Source organism: Schistocerca piceifrons, chromosome 5 (assembly GCF_021461385.2).
Source record: "Schistocerca piceifrons isolate TAMUIC-IGC-003096 chromosome 5, iqSchPice1.1, whole genome shotgun sequence".
Classification (NCBI taxonomy): Eukaryota; Metazoa; Arthropoda; class Insecta; order Orthoptera; family Acrididae; genus Schistocerca; species Schistocerca piceifrons.
Genome location: NC_060142.1, coordinates 665,853,420 through 665,875,768, shown reverse-complemented (window position 1 = coordinate 665,875,768; position 22,349 = coordinate 665,853,420). Strand labels below are relative to the sequence as shown.

Below are 22,349 nucleotides of genomic sequence, written 5' to 3'. Positions count from 1 at the left end.
ACAAGTGTAATGTAGGCTGTCTCTTTGGTGGGTTTGTCGCATCTTCTAAGTGTTCTGCCAACAAAGCGCAGTCTTTGTTTCACATTCCTCACAATATTATCTATGTGGTCTTTCCAATTTAAGTTGCTCGCAAATGTAATTCCCAGGTATTTAGTCGAATTGACAGCCGTTAGATTTGTGCTATTTATCGTATATCCAAAATTTATCGGATTTCTTTCAGTACTCATGTGGATGACCTCGCACTTTTCTTTTTTTGGTGTCAATTGCCACTTTTCACGCCATACAGAAATTCTCTCTAGATCATTTTGTAATTGGAATTGATCGTCTGATGATTTTACTAGATGGTAAATTACAGCGTCATCTGCAAACAATCTAAGGGGGCTGCTCAGATGATCACCTAGATCACTTATATAAATTAGGAACAGCAGCAGAGGGCCTATGACACTACCTTGCGGAACGCCAGATATCACTTCTGTTCTACTCGATGATTTACCGTCCATCACTACGAACTGTGACCTCTCTGAGAGGAAATCACGAATCAAAATGGTTCAAATGACTCTGAGCGCTATGGGACTTAACATCTGAGGTCATCAGTCCCCTAGAACTAAGAACTCCTTAAACCTAACTAACCTAAGGACATCACACACATCCATGCCCGAGGCAGGATTCGAACCTGCGACCGTAGCGGTCACGCGGTTCCGGACTGAAGCGCCCATAACCGCTCGACCACCGCGGCCGGCAAATCACGAATCCAGTCACACAACTGAGACGATACTCCATGAGCACGCGATATGATTAATAGTCGCTTGTGAGGAACGGTATCAAAGGCCTTCTGGAAATTTAGGAATATGGACTCGATCTGAGATCCCTTGTCGACAGCAATCATTAGTTCATGGGAATAAAGAGCTAGCTGTGTTGTACAAGAACGATATTTTCTGAATCCGTGTTGGTTATGTATCAATAAGTCATTTTCTTCAAGGTGATTCATAATATTCGAGTCCAGTATATGCTCCAAAATCCTACTGCAAATTGAGGTCAGTGATATGGGTCTGTAATTCAAAGGGTTACTCCCATTTACTTTCTTGAATATTGGTGTCTTTAGGAACAGACCTTTCGTCAAGTGAGCGGTTGTATATGATTGCTAAGAAAGGCGCTATTGTGTCTGCATACTCTGAAAGGAACCTGATTGGTATGCCATCTGGACCGGAAGACTTGCCTTTCTTAAGTGACTTGTTTCGCAACACCTAAGATATCTAGTTTTATGTCGCTCATGCTTACAGCTGTTCTGGTTTCGAATTCTGGAATATTTACTTCGTCTTCTTTCGTGAAGGAATTACGGAAAGTAACTGAATTTCGCATGCTTTTTTCGTTGCTTCTGAAACAGTGTTCTGACATGTTTTGTGTCCCATGGTGGATCAGTCCCGTCTCTTTTCAACTTATGCGGTATGAATCTATCTACTGCTGTCGATACTGTATCTTTGAATTTGAGCCATATCTGGTCTACACTTACATAATTAGCTTGGAAGGAATGGAGACTCTCTCGTAGGAAGGCATCAAGCGAATTTTTATCTGCTGTTTTCTACAAGCACCTTCCAGAATGTTCGACAGTTCCTGTTCGTCAGCACGTGAGTTCTTCCTGGTCCTGGTCTTATTGCAGTTGTTCCTTTGTGTTTCCACTTCACTGTCCCATTACCAACGGTCGGATTTGGCAGCTTTAGAAGAGTTGAAATGTCCCTGATGGATTCGCTACGCGTGTGACGCCCAATGATTAGAGCACGTCCTGAGCCTCTGAGCTCTACTGATCAACCTGTTGTGTTGTTTCTGCTTCTCTGCTGACAACACAACACTCCTCGCCTCCTTTCATACTGGCTGGTCCACCTCTCGTTACACCTAGTGATCAGTTCCGCATTACATAGAGGTGTACGGACACTTTTGATCAGGCAGTGTACAAGTATTCAAAGTCTTTTGGTGCCATCAGCACCTCCTCCATATTCTCACGATATGCTCGAAGTGGGCACGTGCGAACGATGTGGGTGCTTGACTGTTTGTTTCTCAGCGCCGGAGTCACAGCTGGGGGGAGCTGTTAGCTCCCAGTTCCTGAGCATCTCCCACAATTTATCCGTATTGTGTTAGGTGCATAGAAAATGATGTGTCGTTCGTCAAACGCAGGAGGACTGGTCGAGATACAAGGCTTGAGTTACTGAGTCCTTTAAATGACGTCATTTTGCGGTTTTGACTGTAACTGTCTTTTGTTGTACTATCGCAATTTCTATACGTTTGATATTATCAGGCATAAGATTCGATGTCATATTAATATATAGAAACATGTTAAAAGCAACGACGTCCTTTTAGGCTGTGTTATCCTCCTCGATGGTTGTTGTTGTTGTTGTTGTGGTGGTCCTCAGTCCAGAGACTGGTTTGATGCAGCTCTCCGTGCTACTCTATCCTGTGCAAGCTTCTTCATCTCCCAGTACCTACTGCAACCTACATCCTTCTGAATCTGTTTTGTGTATTCATCTCTTTGTCTCCCTCTACGGTCTTTAACCTCCACGCTGCCCTCAAATACTAAATTGGTGATCCCTTGATACCTCAGAACATGTCCTACCAACCGACCCCTTCTTCTAGTCAAGGTGTGCAACAAATTTCTCTTCTCCCTAATTCTATTCAATACCTCCTCATTAGTTATGTGATCTACCCATCTAATCTTCAGCATTCTTCTGTAGCACCACATTTCGAAAGCTTCTATTCTCTTCTTGTCCATACTATTTATCGTCCATGTCTCACTTCCATACATGGCTACACTCCACACAAATACTTTCAGAAACGATTTCCTGACACTTAAATCTATACTCGATGTTAACAAATTTCTCTTCTTCAGAAACGCTTTCCTTGTCATTGCCAGTCTACATTTTATATCCTCTCTACTTCGACCATCATCAGTTATTTTGCTCCCCAAATAGCAAAACTCATTTACTACTTTAAGTGTCTCGTTTCCTAATCTAATTCCCGCAGCATCACCCGATTTAATTCGACTACATTCCATTATCCTCGTTTTGCTTTTGTTGATGTTCATCTTATATCCTCCTTTTAAGACACTGTCCATTCCTTTCAGCTGCTCTTCAGGTCCTTTGCTGTCTGACAGAATTACAATGTCATCGCCGAACCTCAAAGATTTATTTCTTCTCCATGGATTTTAATTCCTACTCCGAATTTTTCTTATGTTTCCTTTACTGCTTGCTCAATATATAGATTGAATAACATCGGGGATAGGCTACAACCCTGTCTCACTCCCTTCCCAACCACTGCTTCCCTTTCATGCCCCTCGACTCTTATAACTGCCATCTGGTTTCTGTGCAAATTGTAAATAGCCTTTCGGTCCCTGTATTTTACCCCTGCCACCTTCAGAATTTGAAAGAGAGTATGCTAGTCAACATTGTCAAAAGCTTTCTGTAAGTCTACAAATGCTAGAAATTATATTTGCCTTTCCTTACTCTGTTTTCTAAGATAAGAATAGAAGCAATACATATTATGAATGACACGAGTAGGTGATGCGTAGATTTGTGTTATTTACATGCAGGCTGAAATAGCATTGTGTCCGTAGAGAGTCAGTCAACTTAGGGCATGGTTAATAATGTTGACTACTTTGTACATACAGTGTTGTATTTCATCCCACATATAAAAAAACACAAGTTTATCCGTCGTTTACTCGTGTGGTTCATAACAACTGTTGCTTCTATTACCGTAGAGGGTAACGGAGCCCTACAAGGACGTTGTTACCTTTGTAGCCTCTTTCTGTGCCATAATATGACATCGATTCTTATGCATGATATTGCCACATGAGCAGAAATGGTCATAGTGCAATAAAAACAGTTACTGAGCGAGGTGGCGCAGTGGTTAGGACACTGGGCTCGCATTCGGGAAGACGACGGCTCAAACCCTTGTCCGGCCATCTAGATTTGGGTTTTCTGTGATTCCCCTAAACCGCTCCACGCAAATGTGATGATGGTTCCTTTGAAAAGGCACTGCCAATTTCCTTCCCTGTCCTTGACAAAATCGAAGGTTGTGTTCCGTCTCCGATGATCTTGATGTCGGCGAGACGCTAAATCCAATCGTCCTTCCTTCCCTAATAAAAACAGTTACATGACCAAAAGCACCAATGAGGCCATTTAAAGAACTTACTGTGGATCAGCGTTAGAGGAAGATGAGTGTAGCGTACCCATAATTCTGACCAGCGTTAATTCATACTACCCGAAATGACGCTGTGTTCTGTTTCTGCACACAGACGAGGACGAAGACATTTTTATTTGTTGATGGTTCAGCTGTCATTATGAACCAGAAGTCTGCATTCTTTGCCAGTTCCATCGTCACAGCGGTGAAAGTGCTATTTTGTCTACGGGAAGGTGAACCGAACTTTTGAATGATTCCGGGCATTCCTGTGATAACGTCTGTAGCTGTGTATGAAAAAGCCTAATTAGGCTGTGTTTAGCCAAACATGGACGCGGTACTCTGCCACGGGGTGCGGCAGCCCAAGGGCAGATTTTTCTGTGCCGATGCTGACCAAGTCTAGCAGCCGTTCTCGGCAACCGCTCTTAGAATATGATTTTCCTGTCTAGTAAAGCTTCCAGAAATTTTGGATTTCTGTAACGCGTTAGCTGTTTCGTTTGAAAGTAGACGCAGATTTTCTTATTTGAGAGTCTGTTGTTGAGATGAAATGCGCTTTCTCCCGTCTTACCGCGGTTCGGTGTCAGCCCCCATTCGCAGAAGAAATGGCAGACTGAACGTGTGAGCTGGGTCGTAAAGCGTCCTCGACAGCTATATCGACCTTAGATGTACATGCGCAAGCTAAGGTTTGATTTCGGAGGTGGTTTGGTTCAAATGGCTCTGAGCACTATGGGACTTAACAGCTATGGTCATCAGTCCCCTAGAACTTAGAACTACTTAAACCTAACTAACCTAAGGACATCACACAACACCCAGTCATCACGAGGCAGAGAAAATCCCTGACCCCGCCGGGAATCGAACCCGGGAACCCGGGCGTGGGATCGGAGATGGTTTCTGCGCGCATATACAGCATGTCAGTAAGTTTTACCGCATAGATCAGCAGTCTGAATAGGGAACTGTTGCCCGCGTCAGGAAACTCTCGACACAGACGTAGACGCACCGGGCGCAAGGTTGAAGTAGCACCGCGCGCTGCGCTTTGTCCAGCCGTGGGCGGCTGTAGGTCAGACCGGCAGAGGACAGAAGCCGTCTGAGGCCCTGCGGACGGCGTGGGAGGCACCACTGACGTCACGTCTTGTTTGCTGCGTGATGTGCGCGGCGTTGCCAGGTGCGCGATATGGATTCTGCTCTGCAATCAGACAGCACGGCGGTGTCCCCGACACCAGTAGAAGTGACCTTGGGGAAAGGTGGGAGTTCAAATTCCTCCCCAGGAGTTCAAAATCCTAACCAGCCATCACAAGACTTTTCGCTGTTTCGCGAAATTGTCTCGTGTAAATCCCATAATCTCATTCACCACTCTTTCAAACTGAGCTCGTGCTGCGCCACAGAATGACCTCTATGTCGACGGAACTCAGGTGTAGCGCGTCAGCCGTGGTTCAAATATGGTTCAAATGGCTCTGAGCACTATCGAATTTAACATCTGAGGTCATCAGTCCCCTAGACTTAGACCTACTTAAACCTAACTAACCTAAGGACATCACACACATCCATGCCCGAGGCAGGATTCGAACCTGTGACCGTAGCAGCAGCGCACTTCCGGACTGAAGCGCCTAGAACCGTTCGGCCACAACGGCCGGTGCCGTGGTTCCACTTCCCGAAAAACGTAAAGTGTGAGCGACAGCAAATGACTGTGCTTGACAGTCGCTAAGCAGCAATTAGCTAACCGTGCCTAGTATTTTCCTGAAGTTACGCGCCTGCAATGACGTAACTACGGTAACTGGTGCTCAGGGCAAACTTCGACTTTGCGCCTCTACCTTACACTTCCTCCTCAGTGTCGACATCAACCCAATTTATTTATTTATTTAATCTTTAGAATGAAATTTTCACTCTACAGCGGAGTGTGCGCTGATATGAAACACCCTGGCAGATTAAAACTGTGTGTCGGACCGAGACTCGAACTCGGGACCTTTGCTTCTGTGAAGTTTGGAAGGTAGGAGACGAGGTACTGGCGGAATTAAAGCTGTGAGGACGGGGCATGAGTCGTGCTTGGGTAGCTCAGTTGGTAGAGCACTTGCCCGCGAAAGGCAAAGGTCCCGAGTTCGAGTTTCGGTCCGGCACACAGTTTTAATCTGTCAGGAATTTTCATATCAGCGCACACTCCGCTGTAGAGTGAAAATTTCATTCTAGAAACAACCCTCAGGCTGTGGCTAAGCCATGTCTCCGCAATATCCTTTCTTCCGGGAGTGCTAGTTCTGCAAGTTTCGCAGGATAGCTTCTCTGAAGTTTGGAAGGTAGGAGACGAGGTACTGGCGGAATTAAAGCTGTGAGGACGCGGCGTGAGTCGTGCTTGGGTAGCTCAGTTGGTAGAGCACTTGCCCGCGAAAAGCAAAGGTCCAGAGTTTGAGTCTCGGTCCAGCACACAGTTTTAATCTGCCAGGATGTTTATTTAATCCTTATCACTGCTCAGCCCGTGAGCCGTGTATTGAGATGAACACGACTTAACGATGAAGTGAAAGGTACACGTTTTAGTGATTTTTTTTGTGTGGTACTGTTAAAAAAACAGCACGCTATCAAACGTTGCACTGTTTGGAACAATAACGCGATTCCTTCTCCACTGTTTCATTTCCGTTGAAAACAAAAGCGTAACAAACAAAACAACAGAAGAAAAATGTTCTTTTTGGGGTTCCGTTGCTCATTGTCATAGCGAGAGTGGGTCCATGTAGTAGCCGAAAACGGCAAAAGTGGGCTGTACCAAGGAGGGGTAGATCTTATTGAATTGCTGCTCAACACAGTTCAGTACGAATCCATTCAACGTTGTTCCTTTTCATACATCTTCGCCCTCTTATCCCATTTTCGTACCCGCCAATCCACTCCCTTCCTCTTCTTCTTCTTCCTCTACTTCTTCGTTTCCAGCTTACTTCACCATTCACACACACACACACACACACACACACACACACACACACGTCGCCACTGCTCGCAGAACGCACTGGCAGGCCGCCTGTCGCAATGCTACTCGAAACACCGCCCTCAGCGCTGTCTTGTCACGAAAAATTTAAAGCAACAGGAAGGAACGTGGTAATGGGTGTCACAACGGCCCATACGGTATCACCCGAGGCTTCTTAGTTCTGGTCTCAAGCGGAGGCAGTTGCCGCTATTATAAGGTTAAGAGCAGGTCACATGTCACATGGATACCAGCGAAACGATGGACTTGCCAAAATTACTGTCCTATTGAAGGAAGCGTGCAAGGCAACATGGACAAAAACAAATACTCTATCCGTAGTTCTAATACTGTTGATTGCTTTTCACTCTAGGTCTATGTTTGTTGAACAGTTAATTCTGTAATGCAGTTATAAATTTGTTATAATCGAGCAAGGAAATTTCATTGTTAATTTAAATTTTTACACTCAATCTGTTTTGTTCTGTCATTCTATAAACTTATGATTGCGTATTAGCTATATATGACACGATGCTCGCTTTGTTCACATTCGTGATATGAAAGTGGATAGCTATTGTGATAATAACTTACCGTATGTATATGTTATAGTGACGCAGTAACTTCAGTTTAGTCTTTTAACTTGTCTCTTCGAATGTAGGTGCTCTTTCGTTAGAACTATATCGTCTTTCTTCCAAAGATCCCCGTTTAACTTCCCTAGCATTTCCGTTACAGTTTTCTATGGACTATACCATTTGTTACGATTGTATCACCGTGTGTCTGAATTCATTCGACTTCTGTAGTCACGATCAGAGATCCAAACACCGGCTCAATACTCTAGAATTGGTCATGTGATTTTCTTTACAGATTCATTGCACTTTCCCAGAACCCTTCCACGAAATCCAAGTCTTCCCTAATACTGACTTTACGTAATCGGCCCATTACATATCGCTCCTTAATGTTAGCCCTAAATAATTTATGAAGTCATGTGCTTACGATACTCACCGCTAACATTGTAATCACATATAGTTCGGTATTTTCTCTTTGCCATAACCACTTTCTTACACTCCTCCACACTTAAAGAAGCCTGGTCCGATCTGAGTGGTTATATCAACTCAGAGAATCGCAGATTTTGGGCAGCGGAGAATCCGTATAGCTTCCACGAAACACCATTACATGTCAGAAGGTTGGGGTTTGGTGTGCAGTGTCTCCACGCCGCTTTATTCGTCCCACCTTCTTTCATCAGACGCTGACTCCCATCTTCTTTCATCAGATGCTGACTTCGGCGCGTTGCAGTGCCAACATTTTGAAACAATTTGTGGCACAATTAACGGAGGAATAAAATACCTACAGTTACTTCCAATAGGATGGAGCAACTGCCAATACAGCCGGCCAAATCCTCGAGCACATTTACACAGTCTTCACGCCTGACAGAGTTCTTATCAGAGATCACTCTGGTTGCCGTCAAGTCTAAGGGGTATTGCAACAACCTTCATATTCTTCAACAACTGCAACGGAACATTTCGGATGAGATTGCAGCAATTGCGACAGTCCAGCTTCGATCCGCCTTTACCAACTTGCTGTCCAGCGCCCAAAAGTGCCAAGAGATGAATGGTGGTCACTTTCAACATTTCCTTTCCTCTGCTGTGTTTCTCTGTACCCAGGAACACTGCTTTCCGGGGCACTTTTATTTGCCCCACCCTGCAAAACATTCCTTGCAAGCAGAGGCTATCCTGTCTATAACTGCTAAACAAATATGGCTGCGTTGCCACCATCCACTATAATGGATAGTCAAGGGCTCCTCCTCTTTACACAACGTGAACATTGTGGCCAAATTGTTCTGCGTTTTCTTACGATAGTCCAACGACGTTACTTTCTTGCAAATAACAGCGCTGCTAGCAAATAATCGTATAGTGCTGCTGAGCCCGTGTGGTGAATCTCTTATCTATATCGGCAATATAAGACGTCTGATTACGCTTCCTTTGGTACACCCAGTGTTTATTTCGTTTCTGTAGGTCTTACGGCTGCTGGATTCTGTAAGTCAAATATTCATCGAGTTCAATTTATGGAAGTCGATCTTACTGCATGGACGAGCGACTTCAGTACCACCACACCTGTATCTTGAGAATGTCATTTTTCTCTCAAGCAACTAGTTTCGCCAGCACATTACCGCCATCCTCAGGCCCCACCACCGCCAGAGGAGTATTTGATTTCCTTGCCGCATGGTGTCGAGTATAGACTCCTGATGAAAGCTAGCCCACGTATGCTAGTAACAAGGATCTCACATTAAATGCGCCAAGGAAATCAAAATGGTGGGGCCAGAGGATGGCGGTAATGCGCCGCCGAAACTAATTGTGTGAGAGAGTAAAGACATTCTCAAGTTACAGCTGTGGTGGTACTTTTTCTCATATATTCATCAAAAATTGGTTCAAATGGCTCTGAGCACTATGGTACTTTACTTCTGAGGTCATCAGTCCCCTAGAACTTAGAACTACTTAAACCTAACTAACCTAAGGACATCACACACACACCCATGCCCGAGGCAGGATTCGAACCTGCGACCGTAGCGGTCGCGCGGTTCCAGACTGTAGCGATATATTCATCGAGTTGATGACACTACAGATATGCGACATTCCTTGTACGTATCTGTCTGTCTGCGCAAAAGAGTAAAGTCGGTGACTTGTCCGATTGCTCTGCGTGGTCGCTTCGCAGCACGGCAACAGTGATGACAATAACTGTACTTTCGCCGTCCCACGACGCTTGGATTTTACAGAGCCGGGCGCACTGACTGCGAACCGAGAGAATCTCGCTGACTAGCTGGACAGTTTTTTGTAGCATCCTACTGGACGAGAAAGCTGAAGCGATAGCGTGCACCTCCTGCGATACACTTTTAGGAGTGCAGCCTGAAATATAGATGGCACAGTGTCGTGTCCCGCTGCTGGTGACGCGTGTGCCGTCCCTCTGTGCGGGTGGGCGTGGGTTCGGCCCTGCCGCTGGCGTGCGGCCGCAACCCTGGCACACAAACCCGCGCAGCCCGGCGTGGAGTGTGCAGCGCGCTGTTCCACACGCCGTCGCGTGCCAGCCTCCAGCTGCGATCCGACGCGCCGTCGTGGTTTAGGCGGGCCACGCTACGCGGCAGAGCACGGGGGTGCGGGGCGACGGGGGAGGGCAGTAGGCGAGACAGTGAAGGGCAGGACTGCCACAGCTGCGCCCCTGCGGCCAGTATCCCTCCCCGTCCCCCGCCGCCCTCACCACAATTTTGGAATTTTTTCTACATCTACATCTACATCCATACTCCGCAAGCCACCTGACGGCGTGTGGCGGAGGGTACCTTGAGTACCTCTATCGGTTCTCCCTTCTATTCCAGTCTCGTATTGTTCGTGGAAAGAAGGATTGTCGGTATGCTTCTGTGTGGACTCTGATCTCTCTAATTTTATCCTCATGGTCTCTTCGCGAGATATACGTAGGAGGGAGCAACATACTGCTTGACTCCTCGGTGAAAGTATGTTCCCGAAACTTTAACAAAAGCCCGTACCGAGCTACTGAGCGTCTCTCCTGCAGAGTCTCCCACTGGAGTTAATCTATCATCTGCGTAATGCTTTCGCGATTACTAAATGATCCTGTAACGAAGCGCGCTGCTCTCCGTTGGATCTTCTGTATCACTTCTATCAACCCTATCTGGTACGGATCCCACACCAGTGAGCAGTATTCAAGCAGTGGGCGAACAAGCGTACTATAACCTACTTACTTTGTTTTCGGATAGCATTTCCTTAGGATTCTTCCAACGAATCTCAGTCTGGCGTCTGCTTTACCGACGATTAATTTTATATTATCATTCCACTTTAAATCACTCCTAATGCCTACTCTCAGATAATTTATGGAATTAACTGCTTCCAGTTGCTGACCTGCTCTATTGTAGCTAAATGATAAAGGTTCTTTCTTTCTATGTATTCGCAGCACATTACACTTGTCTACATTGAGATTCAATTGCCATTCCCTGCACCATGCGCCAATTCGCTGCAGATCCTCCTGCATTTCAGTACAATTTTCCATTGTTACAACCTCTCGATACACCACAGCATCATCTGCAAAAAGCCTCAGTGAACTTCCGATGTCATCCACAAGGTCATTTATGTATATTGTGAATAGCAACGGTCCTTCGACACTCCCCTGCGGCACACCTGAAATGACTCTTACTTCGGAAGACTTCTCTCCATTGAGAATGACATGCTACGTTCTGTTACCTAGGAAATCTTCAATCCAATCACACAATTGGTCTGATAGTCCGTATGCTTTTACTTTGTCCATTGAACGGCTGTGGGGAACTGTATCGAACGCCTTGCGGAAGTCAAGAAAGACGAGATCTACCTGGGAACCCGTGTCTATGGCCCTCTGAGTCTCGTGGACGAATAGCGCGAGCTTGGCTTCACACGACCGTTTTTTTCCAAACCCATGCTGATTCCTACAGAGTAGATTTCTAGACTCCAGAAAAGTCATTATACTCGAGCGTAATACGTGTTCCAAAATTCTTCTGATCGACGTTAGAGATACAGGTCTGTAGTTCTGCACATCTGTGTAGATTTAGCAAATTCTACAATTTCGTGAGCAGGTTTAATAAAAATGATATTCACGAAAAATATTGCTTGAAACAAATTAAATGTCTGTTGTGGTAAATAAACTACAAACTACTATCTGCTGGATGAGAAAGGCCGAATAATATGGAAGACTGAGTTTTTGAAAATGAAGGAAGTCTGATGGAACCAAAACTGAGGGAACACGGCCGATGTTGAACACATCACGCGCATATCCTTTAGTTTTCCTCTTGTCGGAACACTTTTGTGGGCAAGTGCATTGTCTCTATCGAAACGATTGTTCTTTCTGCAAACCAAGTCTCTTTTACAAATTCTTACATCCAATGCCGTTAGAAGGTTAGAATAATACTCCCCAGTTTTTGCTATACGTTTGTAAAGATTGTTAATTCACAGAATTCATTTTTCATCCCAGAATACCGATTCCGTACCCTTTCCCACCGACAATACTGTCTTCGCCTTCTTTGAAGGTGAAGAATCGGCTCCTATCCAGTCATTCGACTCTAATGTGTATTAGTGCAACCATGTTTTGAGTCAGAAAATTACTTCTCTTTCTATTTAAACGCGCCAATCACTGTTCGGCAACTGTCGTGATCTTTGTATCAAAATAAACAGTAGAATTCAGTCTCCGTCACATCTCGTGAGGAGCTAACCGGTTCCAGCTTCACAGTCACCATCAGAGGCTGCAGAGCAGCCAGAGGACACGAGTTTGGACTAAGTTAAATAAAACACAGCTTCTGACAGAATTTTGTAATTGTTTGAGAAATAACAATGATTACGAGCAGAAATACACCGTCTGACAACAAAACTGAAGCACCGATTGGGAGCAGGAAACAAAAAGAAACTCCACGGGTCGAGAGAGTGTGTCGTGTTATTTCGCAGGTGACAGTGTCCACTCAAATTACAAAGCAGCGAGAAGTCAGAGTGCAAGCATCAGCGTCAGAAGAAGAAAGAAGCAGAAGACTTGGTAGCAGACGGCATTTCCTGATGTAGGCGAGAAACCAACCAGTAATTACCCCAAGTAAAAACGCACAAATTTGTAAAGAACTGGTTTCCGATCTTGAAAACAAATCAAATTGTAAATGTCTTTACAGACTACTGAAGGTGCTTTACCTCAACACAGCGAAACGCGCCTGGCGATAAAAACACGCAAGGTCATGTCCACGAATCAGCACGGCTTTAGAAAGCATCGCTGGTGCGAAACCCAGCTTGCTCTTTGATACAGTGCGAACTGTGGTACAAGGGCAACAGGCATATTGCTTATTTCTAGATTTCCGAAAAGCGTTCGACTCGGTAACCCACTGCACACTGTTAACGAAGGTACGTGACTGATGTGACTGGCCGGAAGTGTTCTTAAGTAACGGAGCGCAGTGGGTTGTCTACGACGACGAGTGATCACAGCAGACAGCCGTAACATTAGGAGTGCCCCACGGAGGTTCGATAGGACCTTTGCTATTTTCTATATACATAAATAGTCTAGCAGACAAGGTGCGCAGCAATGTGCTGTTGTTCGCTGATGATGCTATGGTATACAAGAAGGTGTCGCAGATAAGTGACTGTAGGCTGATACAAGATGAAGTAGACAACATTTACAGTTGGTGTGATGAGTCGCAGCTGGTTAACGCGGATGAGTAGAGAAAACGAACCCTTAATGTTCGGATACAGCATTAGTAGTGTCCTGCTTGACACAATCACGTCTTTTAAATATCTGGGCGTAACATTGCGAAGCGGTACGAAATAGAACGAGCGTTTGAGGATTGTGGCATGGAAATCGAATGATCGACTTTAGTTAATTGGGAGAATTTTAGGAAAGTGTAGTTCATCTCGATTAGAGACCGCATATAGTTGACTAGGGCGACCTATTCTTTAGTACTGCTCGATTGTTTGGGATCCCCACTAGGTCAGATTAAAGGAAGACATCGAAGCATTTCAGAGGCGGACTGCTAGGTCTGTTACCAGTAAGTTCGATCAGCATGCAGGAGTTACGGATATGCTTCGAGAGCCCAAGTGGGGATCCAGAGGGAAGAAGACATTTGTGTTGAAGACCGCTACTGAGCAAGTTTACAGAAAAGACATTTGAAGCTGACTGCAAAACGATCGTACTGCCGTAGGGACCACGAAGATAACATACGAGAACTTAGGGCTCATACGGAGGCATATAGACAGTCATTTTGCCCTCACTGTGTTCGTGATTGGGACAGGCAAGGAAACGACTAGTTATGGTAAAGAATACTCTCTACCAAGCACCGTACGGTGGCTTGCGGAACATGTATGTAGATGTAGATTTCTTGTAGTCGTAACGACAGAACGAAAATACCTTCAGGAACTGTAAAGCAGTTGCGGACAATATGGCCATACAAGTGAGGAATCACATTACAAAGAACTCGGCAGTATGGGCCCGTTTATCTGTATGACGCAGCGCCCCCCCCCCCCCCCCCCCGGCACGGATGCCCGCAGTGACTCGTTTGAGAATGGCATCATAAAAACATTGTAGCCTCTCCTGAGTCAACCTGGCCCACAGCTTGATATCCGGGATACTGGCGCAGGAACGGATTTGACGTCCGAGCTGGTCCCACGCATGTGCCAGAGCTGGTCCCACACGTGTGCCACAGCTGGTCCCACGCATGTGCCAGAGCTGTTCCCACGCATGTGCCAGAGCTGGTCCCACGCATGTGTCAGAGCTGGTCCCACACATGTGCCAGAGCTGGTCCCACTAATGTGCCAGAGCTGGTCCCACGAATGTGCCAGAGCTGGTCCCACGCATGTGCCAGAGCTGGTCCCACGCATGTGCCAGACCTGGTCCCACGCATATGCCAGAGCTGGTCCCACGCATGTGCCAGAGCTGGTCCCACGCATGTGCCAGAGCTGGTCCCACGCATGTGCCAGAGCTGGTCCCACGCATGTGCCACAGCTGGTCCCATGCATGTGCCAGAGCTGGTCCCACACATGTGCCAGAGCTGGTCCCACACATGTGCCAGAGCTGGTCCCACACATGTGCCAGAGCTGGTCCCCCACATGTGCCAGAGCTGGTCCCTCACATGTGCCAGAGCTGGTCCCTCACATGTGCCACTGGGGATAGATCAGGGGATCCTTGCTGGCTGTGGGACTACCTCAGCATCATGGAGACAGTTCACAGACACGTATGACACTTGTGGACGAAGACTGTCGAATTGAAAGCTGGCACAATCATACTGTCGCATGAGAGGTCGCACATGAGGACGCAGGATGTCGCTGAGATACCACTGTGCCGCCAAAGTTTCCTCAGTGAGTGCCAACCGTGACCTAAAGTCATACTCGAGTGCTGCCCACGCCATGACACCAGGGCTAACACCACTGTGCCTCTCCAAAACACTGGAAGACTGAGAACTCATCCCAGGTCGGCAGGTCATCGCTGGGCGCAAAGCGACCCATTCATCAGCTGTCCAAACCTCCTGGTCACGGCACCTGTGCAAAAGCAGGCACTTGTGTTACGGTGTAAACCGAAACCCACATATGAGACGGTGTTTCTAACCCGGCTGCTGCTAATCTGGAACAGTGTACGAGGATGTCAGTGGATGTTACAAGCAGTCTGTTACTTGTTGTCTGGTGACATGCGCAGATGTGTAGGGGTCACGATGTGCTTTGTGCACAGTATGGTGGTCCACCCTTGCGGCGGTCAGACGTGCTCCACCGGAACCTTGACGACGCATTTGCATCCTCTACCGGTCTCATGTTATCCAACTTCGCACTACTGTCACATCCGAATGCTCCAGAAATCTGGACTTTCCGCAGTTCGACCAGCTGTCCAAATGGAGACCCCTTTCAAATCCTGCCAGGTACTATTAGCGGTGTCTCACACGAGCACGAAGCTTCTTCATGTCCTAATGCGCTCTAGTGGCTGTGCTACCTGTCACGAAGAACTGCAACTTCCAGTCGTTCACGTACCCGCCTGTGGTGTGTATCTGTCTGGAGTTACACTTCTGGATGCTTCATTCGCCAGGCAGTGTGTTTCTTTTCGCTGTTACAAAAGTAATATCTTTCACTTTTGTAACAATATGGATTGTCGTCACTAAGGATCATTGAGTTTGACAATTTTAGAGTGGCTGAGACATACCGAACGCTATTTTATCAATTATTTTGAAATTTGAATGTTTGTGCTTCTAATACTTCGCCGGAGCGTATTTTAATGACGGTGCTAATAACCACACTGTAAAGCATGCCATAAAGTGAGGTAGCCCAAAACACAAGAGACACTCTAATTGTACACAGGTGAGAGGTATTTCACCAGCACACGCCACTATGCCGCACTCCGTGATAAAGCTATCTCGCGCTTGTCTTAAGACAATCTTGCGCTTGTCTTAAGACAATCTTGATAACGCTCAGCACATTCTGCGTGTTGCGCAGTGAAGCACAAGGCTGACGAGAAACGCTTTGGAATGGGTCCTACGCCACTGCCTCTTAGGTTTCACACGTCAGAATTAAGAGAGCTTTTTAGACAAATCCTTCTTTCGTCACGGGATGTCTCGTATCCAATGTTCGTGTCTAATATTGCGAAGAACTGTGGACGCGCAAACTATTTACATTTATTTGCTGATCCGGCTGCAGTTGAGAGGATATTGATACTTGTTGCTCACTCGGACAGATTGCTTTTAAAGTCCAGCCAACGTGATTGACAGTCTACAGCAAGTCATGTGGTGCAGCTCTGATAGCGGTGGACCCATATTCCGTAATAGTTCTACGTTCAGAACCAGATCCGGGCATATCGATAAAGAGTTTTCAGTGATTCGTGTCTCTCAGTCCCGCCAAATACGGGCATGGTTTCTTCAACTAGGCCACCCAGATGTCCATACCAGTGGGTGAATTTGATCTTTGGGCGCTAAACTGCGAGGTAAACAGCGCCCATTTTTCAGAATAATAGGGCGACAGTAATTAAAATTATTCATACTGGGAAAGTACACTAGTTATTTATAAAACCGTTCATCACGTTCGCCAGCATCTCAAACATAATAGGTTTGTTTATAAATAAATAAATCTTCTGCCACCAGTCACGATTTTTCTTTATTTTACTTCTCGCACGACGCGTTTCGAGAAATAATTCCCATCATCAAGTGCGTTTTTATGTGTGTATTAAGCCATTTCTTTTAATGTTGTCAGTGTGTGTGAGTCTGCTTCATTTCGTTGACTTTTACCGCAATACATAACAAACACGCGATTTTTTATTTGGGTATCAATTTTTTTTGTGATGTTAGTGGCGAAATTTAGAAGAATTTGTACTTACAGTTTTCTAATGCTCCATTTGTGCAGAGTTAGAAAACTGTAAGTACAAATTCTTCTAAATTTCGCCACTAACTTCACAAAAAGAATTGATACCCAACAAAAAAATCGCGCGTTTCTTATGTATTGCGGTAAAAGTCAACGAAATGAAGCAGACTCACACACGCTGACAACATTAAAAGAAATGGCTTAATACACACAAAAAAACCGCACTTGAAAATGGGAATTATTTCTCGAAGCGCGTCTTGCGAGAAGTAAAATAAAGAAAAATCGTGACTGGTGACAGAAGATTTATTTATTTATAAACAAACCTATTGTTTCTACAGTCGCAAGCTTTCAAAAAACCATTTATAATGGATCAAATCTCAAACATACATTTCGGTCAGTGCAGACATGTACATTTATAGTTACGATAACATAATCCAGCAAGTGTACGTGGTCGTTTGATCACGCAGTTGATATCATGATAGAAGGTCCCTGAAAAACATAGCAATTTGCATCCAATCGGAACGAGAGGAAACTTCGATGTCATACAAAATCGTACAAACGTCCCATTAACGTGTAAATTGAGGGTAACACTATTTGTAGTACTAAGCTTTCCCTCCTGTTACCGTGTAAAGCTATAGAAGTTAAAAAGAAATTTCACTGCGTTACGGCGGCACTTGTGGTAGGAGGCATGCGTGTAGCAGAGGGTATTGTCACTGGAGACAGCTTACTCGCTCCTATGAGACAATAACCACCTCCGGATCGGAGTGCAGTTGGTGTTCAGAACTTTGTGCCGCAATTGTAACTGCAGTTGTCTGTTCGTCGGCATTGCTCACATTCAACAAGAACATAATGAGAAAATTGGTTAACACAGCGTTAACAATACTTACATTTCTTAAATTTCATATATTAATTGCTATTATTATTGTTATTATTATTATTATTATTATTACTCATATACGATGCATATTGTAATGTTGACTCACTAAGAATGCCTGGTAACATGTAAGAGAGGGTCCAAAGTCCCTAATCTTGGCTAATGAATTAAATGCATTAATACCTATATATTTCATAGCTGTTTGATAATATAAATGAGCCAAATTTACTCAGTACTACTGCTCTGGCCACTTGTACAGTGTAACACAGCAGAGCGCACACTGGGACAATATTGCCTGAAGGAAAGAATGAAAGATTCGCATGGCTTCGTCGGACTGGAGTCCCTGAGGGGTTGTTGAGCCACCTAATCGGAAAGGATTTGCAAATTAACACAAAAGATTGCAGATTATTGAGACAAATGTTGCAACTACTACTTTACATATGTTTTAACGAACCAAATAGAAGATCGATACAATAGATGCAGTTTTGTAGTTACAACCCTACACTTTGATCCAAAATGAGAAAGCAAACAGGCTATCAGATTAGAAGTAGATCGATTTTTCGAACGAGTTACGCTTCATTTTGCAACAGTGGTGGCAGTGTTCGCATGGGATACTGTAATGAGTGTCGTGTTCCATCACGCTCAGTTCACGTAAAGGTAGACAGGCAGTCTTGATAGTGTGCAACGTATCTGTTATCAGTTATATCAGCTACTGTGATTTTTTAGTAATCTTATGAGTAAACTAAACACCAACCACAGATCACACATTTGAACAAATAACTTCATCGATCAGCCACGTATCGCTGTGTTATTCTATCTTTTGGCATCAAACAGCTGTGGATCTTCGTGATATGGATTCTAAAGGTGTCATTGGTATGTAGCTGGAAGTAGATAGCACCAAATATCCCTACACGGATCTCATAGTCGCCGTTTACATTATCTGAAGTTGGTTTGTAGGCTCTGACCTGGCGCTCAATGGCATTTCACATGTTTTCAATGCGTCGGGATCAGGAAAATTGTGGGACCACGGCGTCAACTGGAAATTATCGTCAGGAAGCCATTATGAGATCAGCCTGGGCTTGTGAAATGGACAAGTGGCCTGCTGCTGAAACTGAATCAAGTGCTTTCTTGGGCCTTCTGTAACGAAGTGTACAGAGCTGCAGCCAGGAGGCATTCGAACAGTTGTAGTCAGTGACGAGATTGTGACGTACTGTACAAGACCGAGTAGCCAATGAGTAGGTAGGGAGGTGAGCGGTTCTGTGCCGTATTTTCATGAGTTTTCGAAAAGGGAGTCATTCGGTGAAACCATCGTTTTTTTTTTCCTTCTCAATAACTCAGCATGAACTGAGCAATGCTTTCGAATTCTTTGTAGCCTTCGTGTTGTATCTCCCGTGCAGCGTGCAGATGAGAAGATAAAAAGTGAGACATGCTGAGCTCCCCCCCCTTCCCCTCCCCAGTGTCCCAAAATGCTGTAGCGACATCTCGATGACGATTTTGTAAACAATGTGTGATGAGTTTGTGCGAGAGCTCGAACGCCTATCCCGAACACACAGCGAGAGAAAATTTGTGTAGCAAGAAAATGACGCTCCAGCTGTGCCGAACGCTATTGTAGCGGCTGGAGAAACCACTCGGACATTCACGGTTATTTCGTCTTGTGGTCGGGAGGTAACGCACAACCGAGACGCCAGCGTAAGAATTTATGAGTTGATGAGACGCAAAATTTGCAGATTTCGACACGTCTCTCCAAACTTAAGTATTATACAGGAATCCAATTCTTTTAGAAAGTAATATTTTTGTGTTTTTAGTGTGGGAGAAAAGGGCATTACAAAAGCGAAAGTTACTAACTAATATTTCGATTTGTGAGATAAAAAATGTAAGTTGTCTCATCAGAGATTAGGAGAGGCCTAGGGTACCCGGCAGAACGCTATGATTAGAGATACTCCTGTCCGGACATTTCGGTGCTAGGCCTGGTGTGAGAAGATGAACGTTAGCCAGCAGGCCTGTCAAGACACTGATGGCTCTCATAAGCAATGATTGCGAGTCAGAATCATTGCCGGTAGAGGGCTGACCAAGTCCCACGCGGGGAGCACATGCACGAAAGGCGTCTGCAAGTAGCGGTATACTTTCTCCCTGGACATCACTGGACAGCCAGTGCCGCTAACATACCCGTCGCTGCGTGACAATAATATCCACTGTAGCACTCCACTAAAAGTCCACCTGCCAACATTCTGTTTGTCTCACCATAATAACCAACGTTCAGGAAAGTGACTCAAGCTTGTTTCAAAACAATGTACGTATAATTGTCCTCTCTTGAATCTTAATGCATGATGGAAGATGTTAGATGGCACAGAATAACTTACTGAGTAACATAGAGGATAGGAGTCCGTTCACTTGTAGACCAAACTACATTACATTTTGTACACACAAAACGATTATAATATAGTTTAGGTAAAATCTCGTGGCTGGCACACTTAAATGTTTTATTAGATACTGATAGCAGATGGTGCAGTCAAGTGCAATTTCTATAGTTAATAAATTTATCAACACAGTTTTGCTTCACATGTTGGACAGTATAATAACTCCATCACTACGTAAATTAATTTCCGGACTGGGCTTAACGGAAAAGCGCTGCACAAAAAATGCTGTTAATGTGTATCCAACAAATTGCTCGGTGCACGAAGCGGTGCCCAACATGCGGCCAGTGTTGTTGTTGTAGTCTTCAGTCCTGAGACTGGTTTGATGCCGCTCTCCATGCTACTCTATCCTGTGCAAGCTTCTTCATCTCCCAGTAACTACTGTAGCCCACATCCTTCTGAATCTGCTTAGTGTATTCATCTCTTGGTCTCCCTCTACGATTTCTACCCTCCAAGCTGCCCACCAATACTAAATTGATGATCCCTTGATGCCTCAGAATATGCCCTACCAACCGAACCCTTCTTCTAGTCAAGTTGTGCCACAAACTTCTCTTCTCCCCAATCTCATTCAATACCTCCTCATTAGTTATGTGATCTACCCATCTAATCTTCAGCATTCTTCTGTAGCACCACATTTCGAAAGCTTCTATTCTCTTTTCGTCTAAACTATTTATCGTCCATGTTTCACTTCCATACATGGCTACACTCCATACAAATACTTTCAGAAACGACTTCCTCACACTTAAATCTATACTCGATGTTAACAAATTTCTCTTCTTCAGAAACGCTTTCCTTGCCATTGCCAGTCTACATTTTATATCCTCTCTACTTCGACCATCATCAGTTATTTTGCTCCCCAAATAGCAAAACTTCTTTACTACTTTAAGCGTCTCATTTCCTGATCTAATTCCCTCAGCATCACCCGATTTAATTCGACTACATTCCATTATCCTTGTTTTGCTTTTGTTGATGTTCATCTTATACCCTCCTTTCAAGACACTGTCCATTCCGTTCAACTGCTCTTCCAAGTCCTTTGCTGTCTCTGACAGAATTACGGTGTCATCGGCGAACCTCAAAGTTTTTACTTCTTCTCCATGGATTTTAATACCTACTCCGACCAGTAAAATTCGCATTTAAAAGTAGGTCCGAAAATTGTTGACAAAGGCATTTTCGATATATCCCTTCAATGGGGCTGCATTACTTGCCATTACTTTCTTCACCTGTAGAAAATTACTTATTATTTTAAATCCCTTTTATTTCTCACAGACGATGAACTTTTTAAAGTAAAAGTCTCTGATGTAAATAATGTCCTCTTACCGGAAGTTAGCTCTATGTACCATTTATTCACGGAACAAACGGTGCGTAAAAAATTGTGACAGCTGCTGTGAAAATTTCTGTAGTCTTCCACCTGAGGATTAAGATTGTAGGATGCTGTTTTTTTCTGGTCTCAGCTATGAGGAGAGAGTGGTTTAATGTGGATGTGTTCCTGAGTGATGAGTCGAGTCGCACGCGTGACCGTGACCGTCCTGTGTTGCAGGGGAGCCTGGTGCCTTGCGAAAACTGCGGCCGCACCTTCAACCCGGACCGCCTGGAGGTGCACCAGCGCAGCTGCAAGGGCACCCAGCCCAAGAGGGCGCCTGTCCACCAGCAGCACCCGCCGCAACAACAGCAGCAGCAGCAGCAGCAGCAGCAGGTGAGACCCTGGGTTCCGTTGCAACGAACCTCTCATACTTCAAAAAAGTCGCTACATAAGTTGACATTGTTTCCAGACTCAGTATGACAGGATCGCAGAACAGACGCACTGATCTTGAGACCTGTTTCCCTGAAGTCATTTTGCCATTAGAACTGCAGAACATATTTTGTGCTGTAATATGATTACTATTATGGAGAACACAAACCAGCTGCAGTTTGACAAGCACCGATTGTGTGAAACTCAACTCTCTCTTACACAGAGTAGACATACTGGTTTAGGGAAAGTCAGTGATAGTCTTGTAAGTTTCTTTATTGTGTATCAGCTATACGACTGTGCTAGAAGGGTCATTGCATACTGTTACTTCTTAAGGTTCTGTGCCTCAGCCGACTTTTTTTTTCCTTTCTTGTTATTTCATGCCTCGGCTGAGGCAGGCCGGCAGCGGCCT

The 22,349-nt window shown here is 44.9% G+C and overlaps 1 protein-coding gene across 1 annotated transcript in view; it reads left to right on the top strand.

Annotated features, from left to right (window-relative positions):
* The window catches only part of LOC124799186 (zinc finger protein 574-like), a 272,342-nt gene that overhangs the window by 148,499 nt on the left and 101,494 nt on the right, over positions 1-22,349 (top strand). The window contains exon 5 of the mRNA XM_047262722.1: positions 21,749-21,904. Coding sequence (XP_047118678.1) covers positions 21,749-21,904 — 156 coding nt within the window. The remainder of the gene's footprint in view (positions 1-21,748; positions 21,905-22,349) is intronic.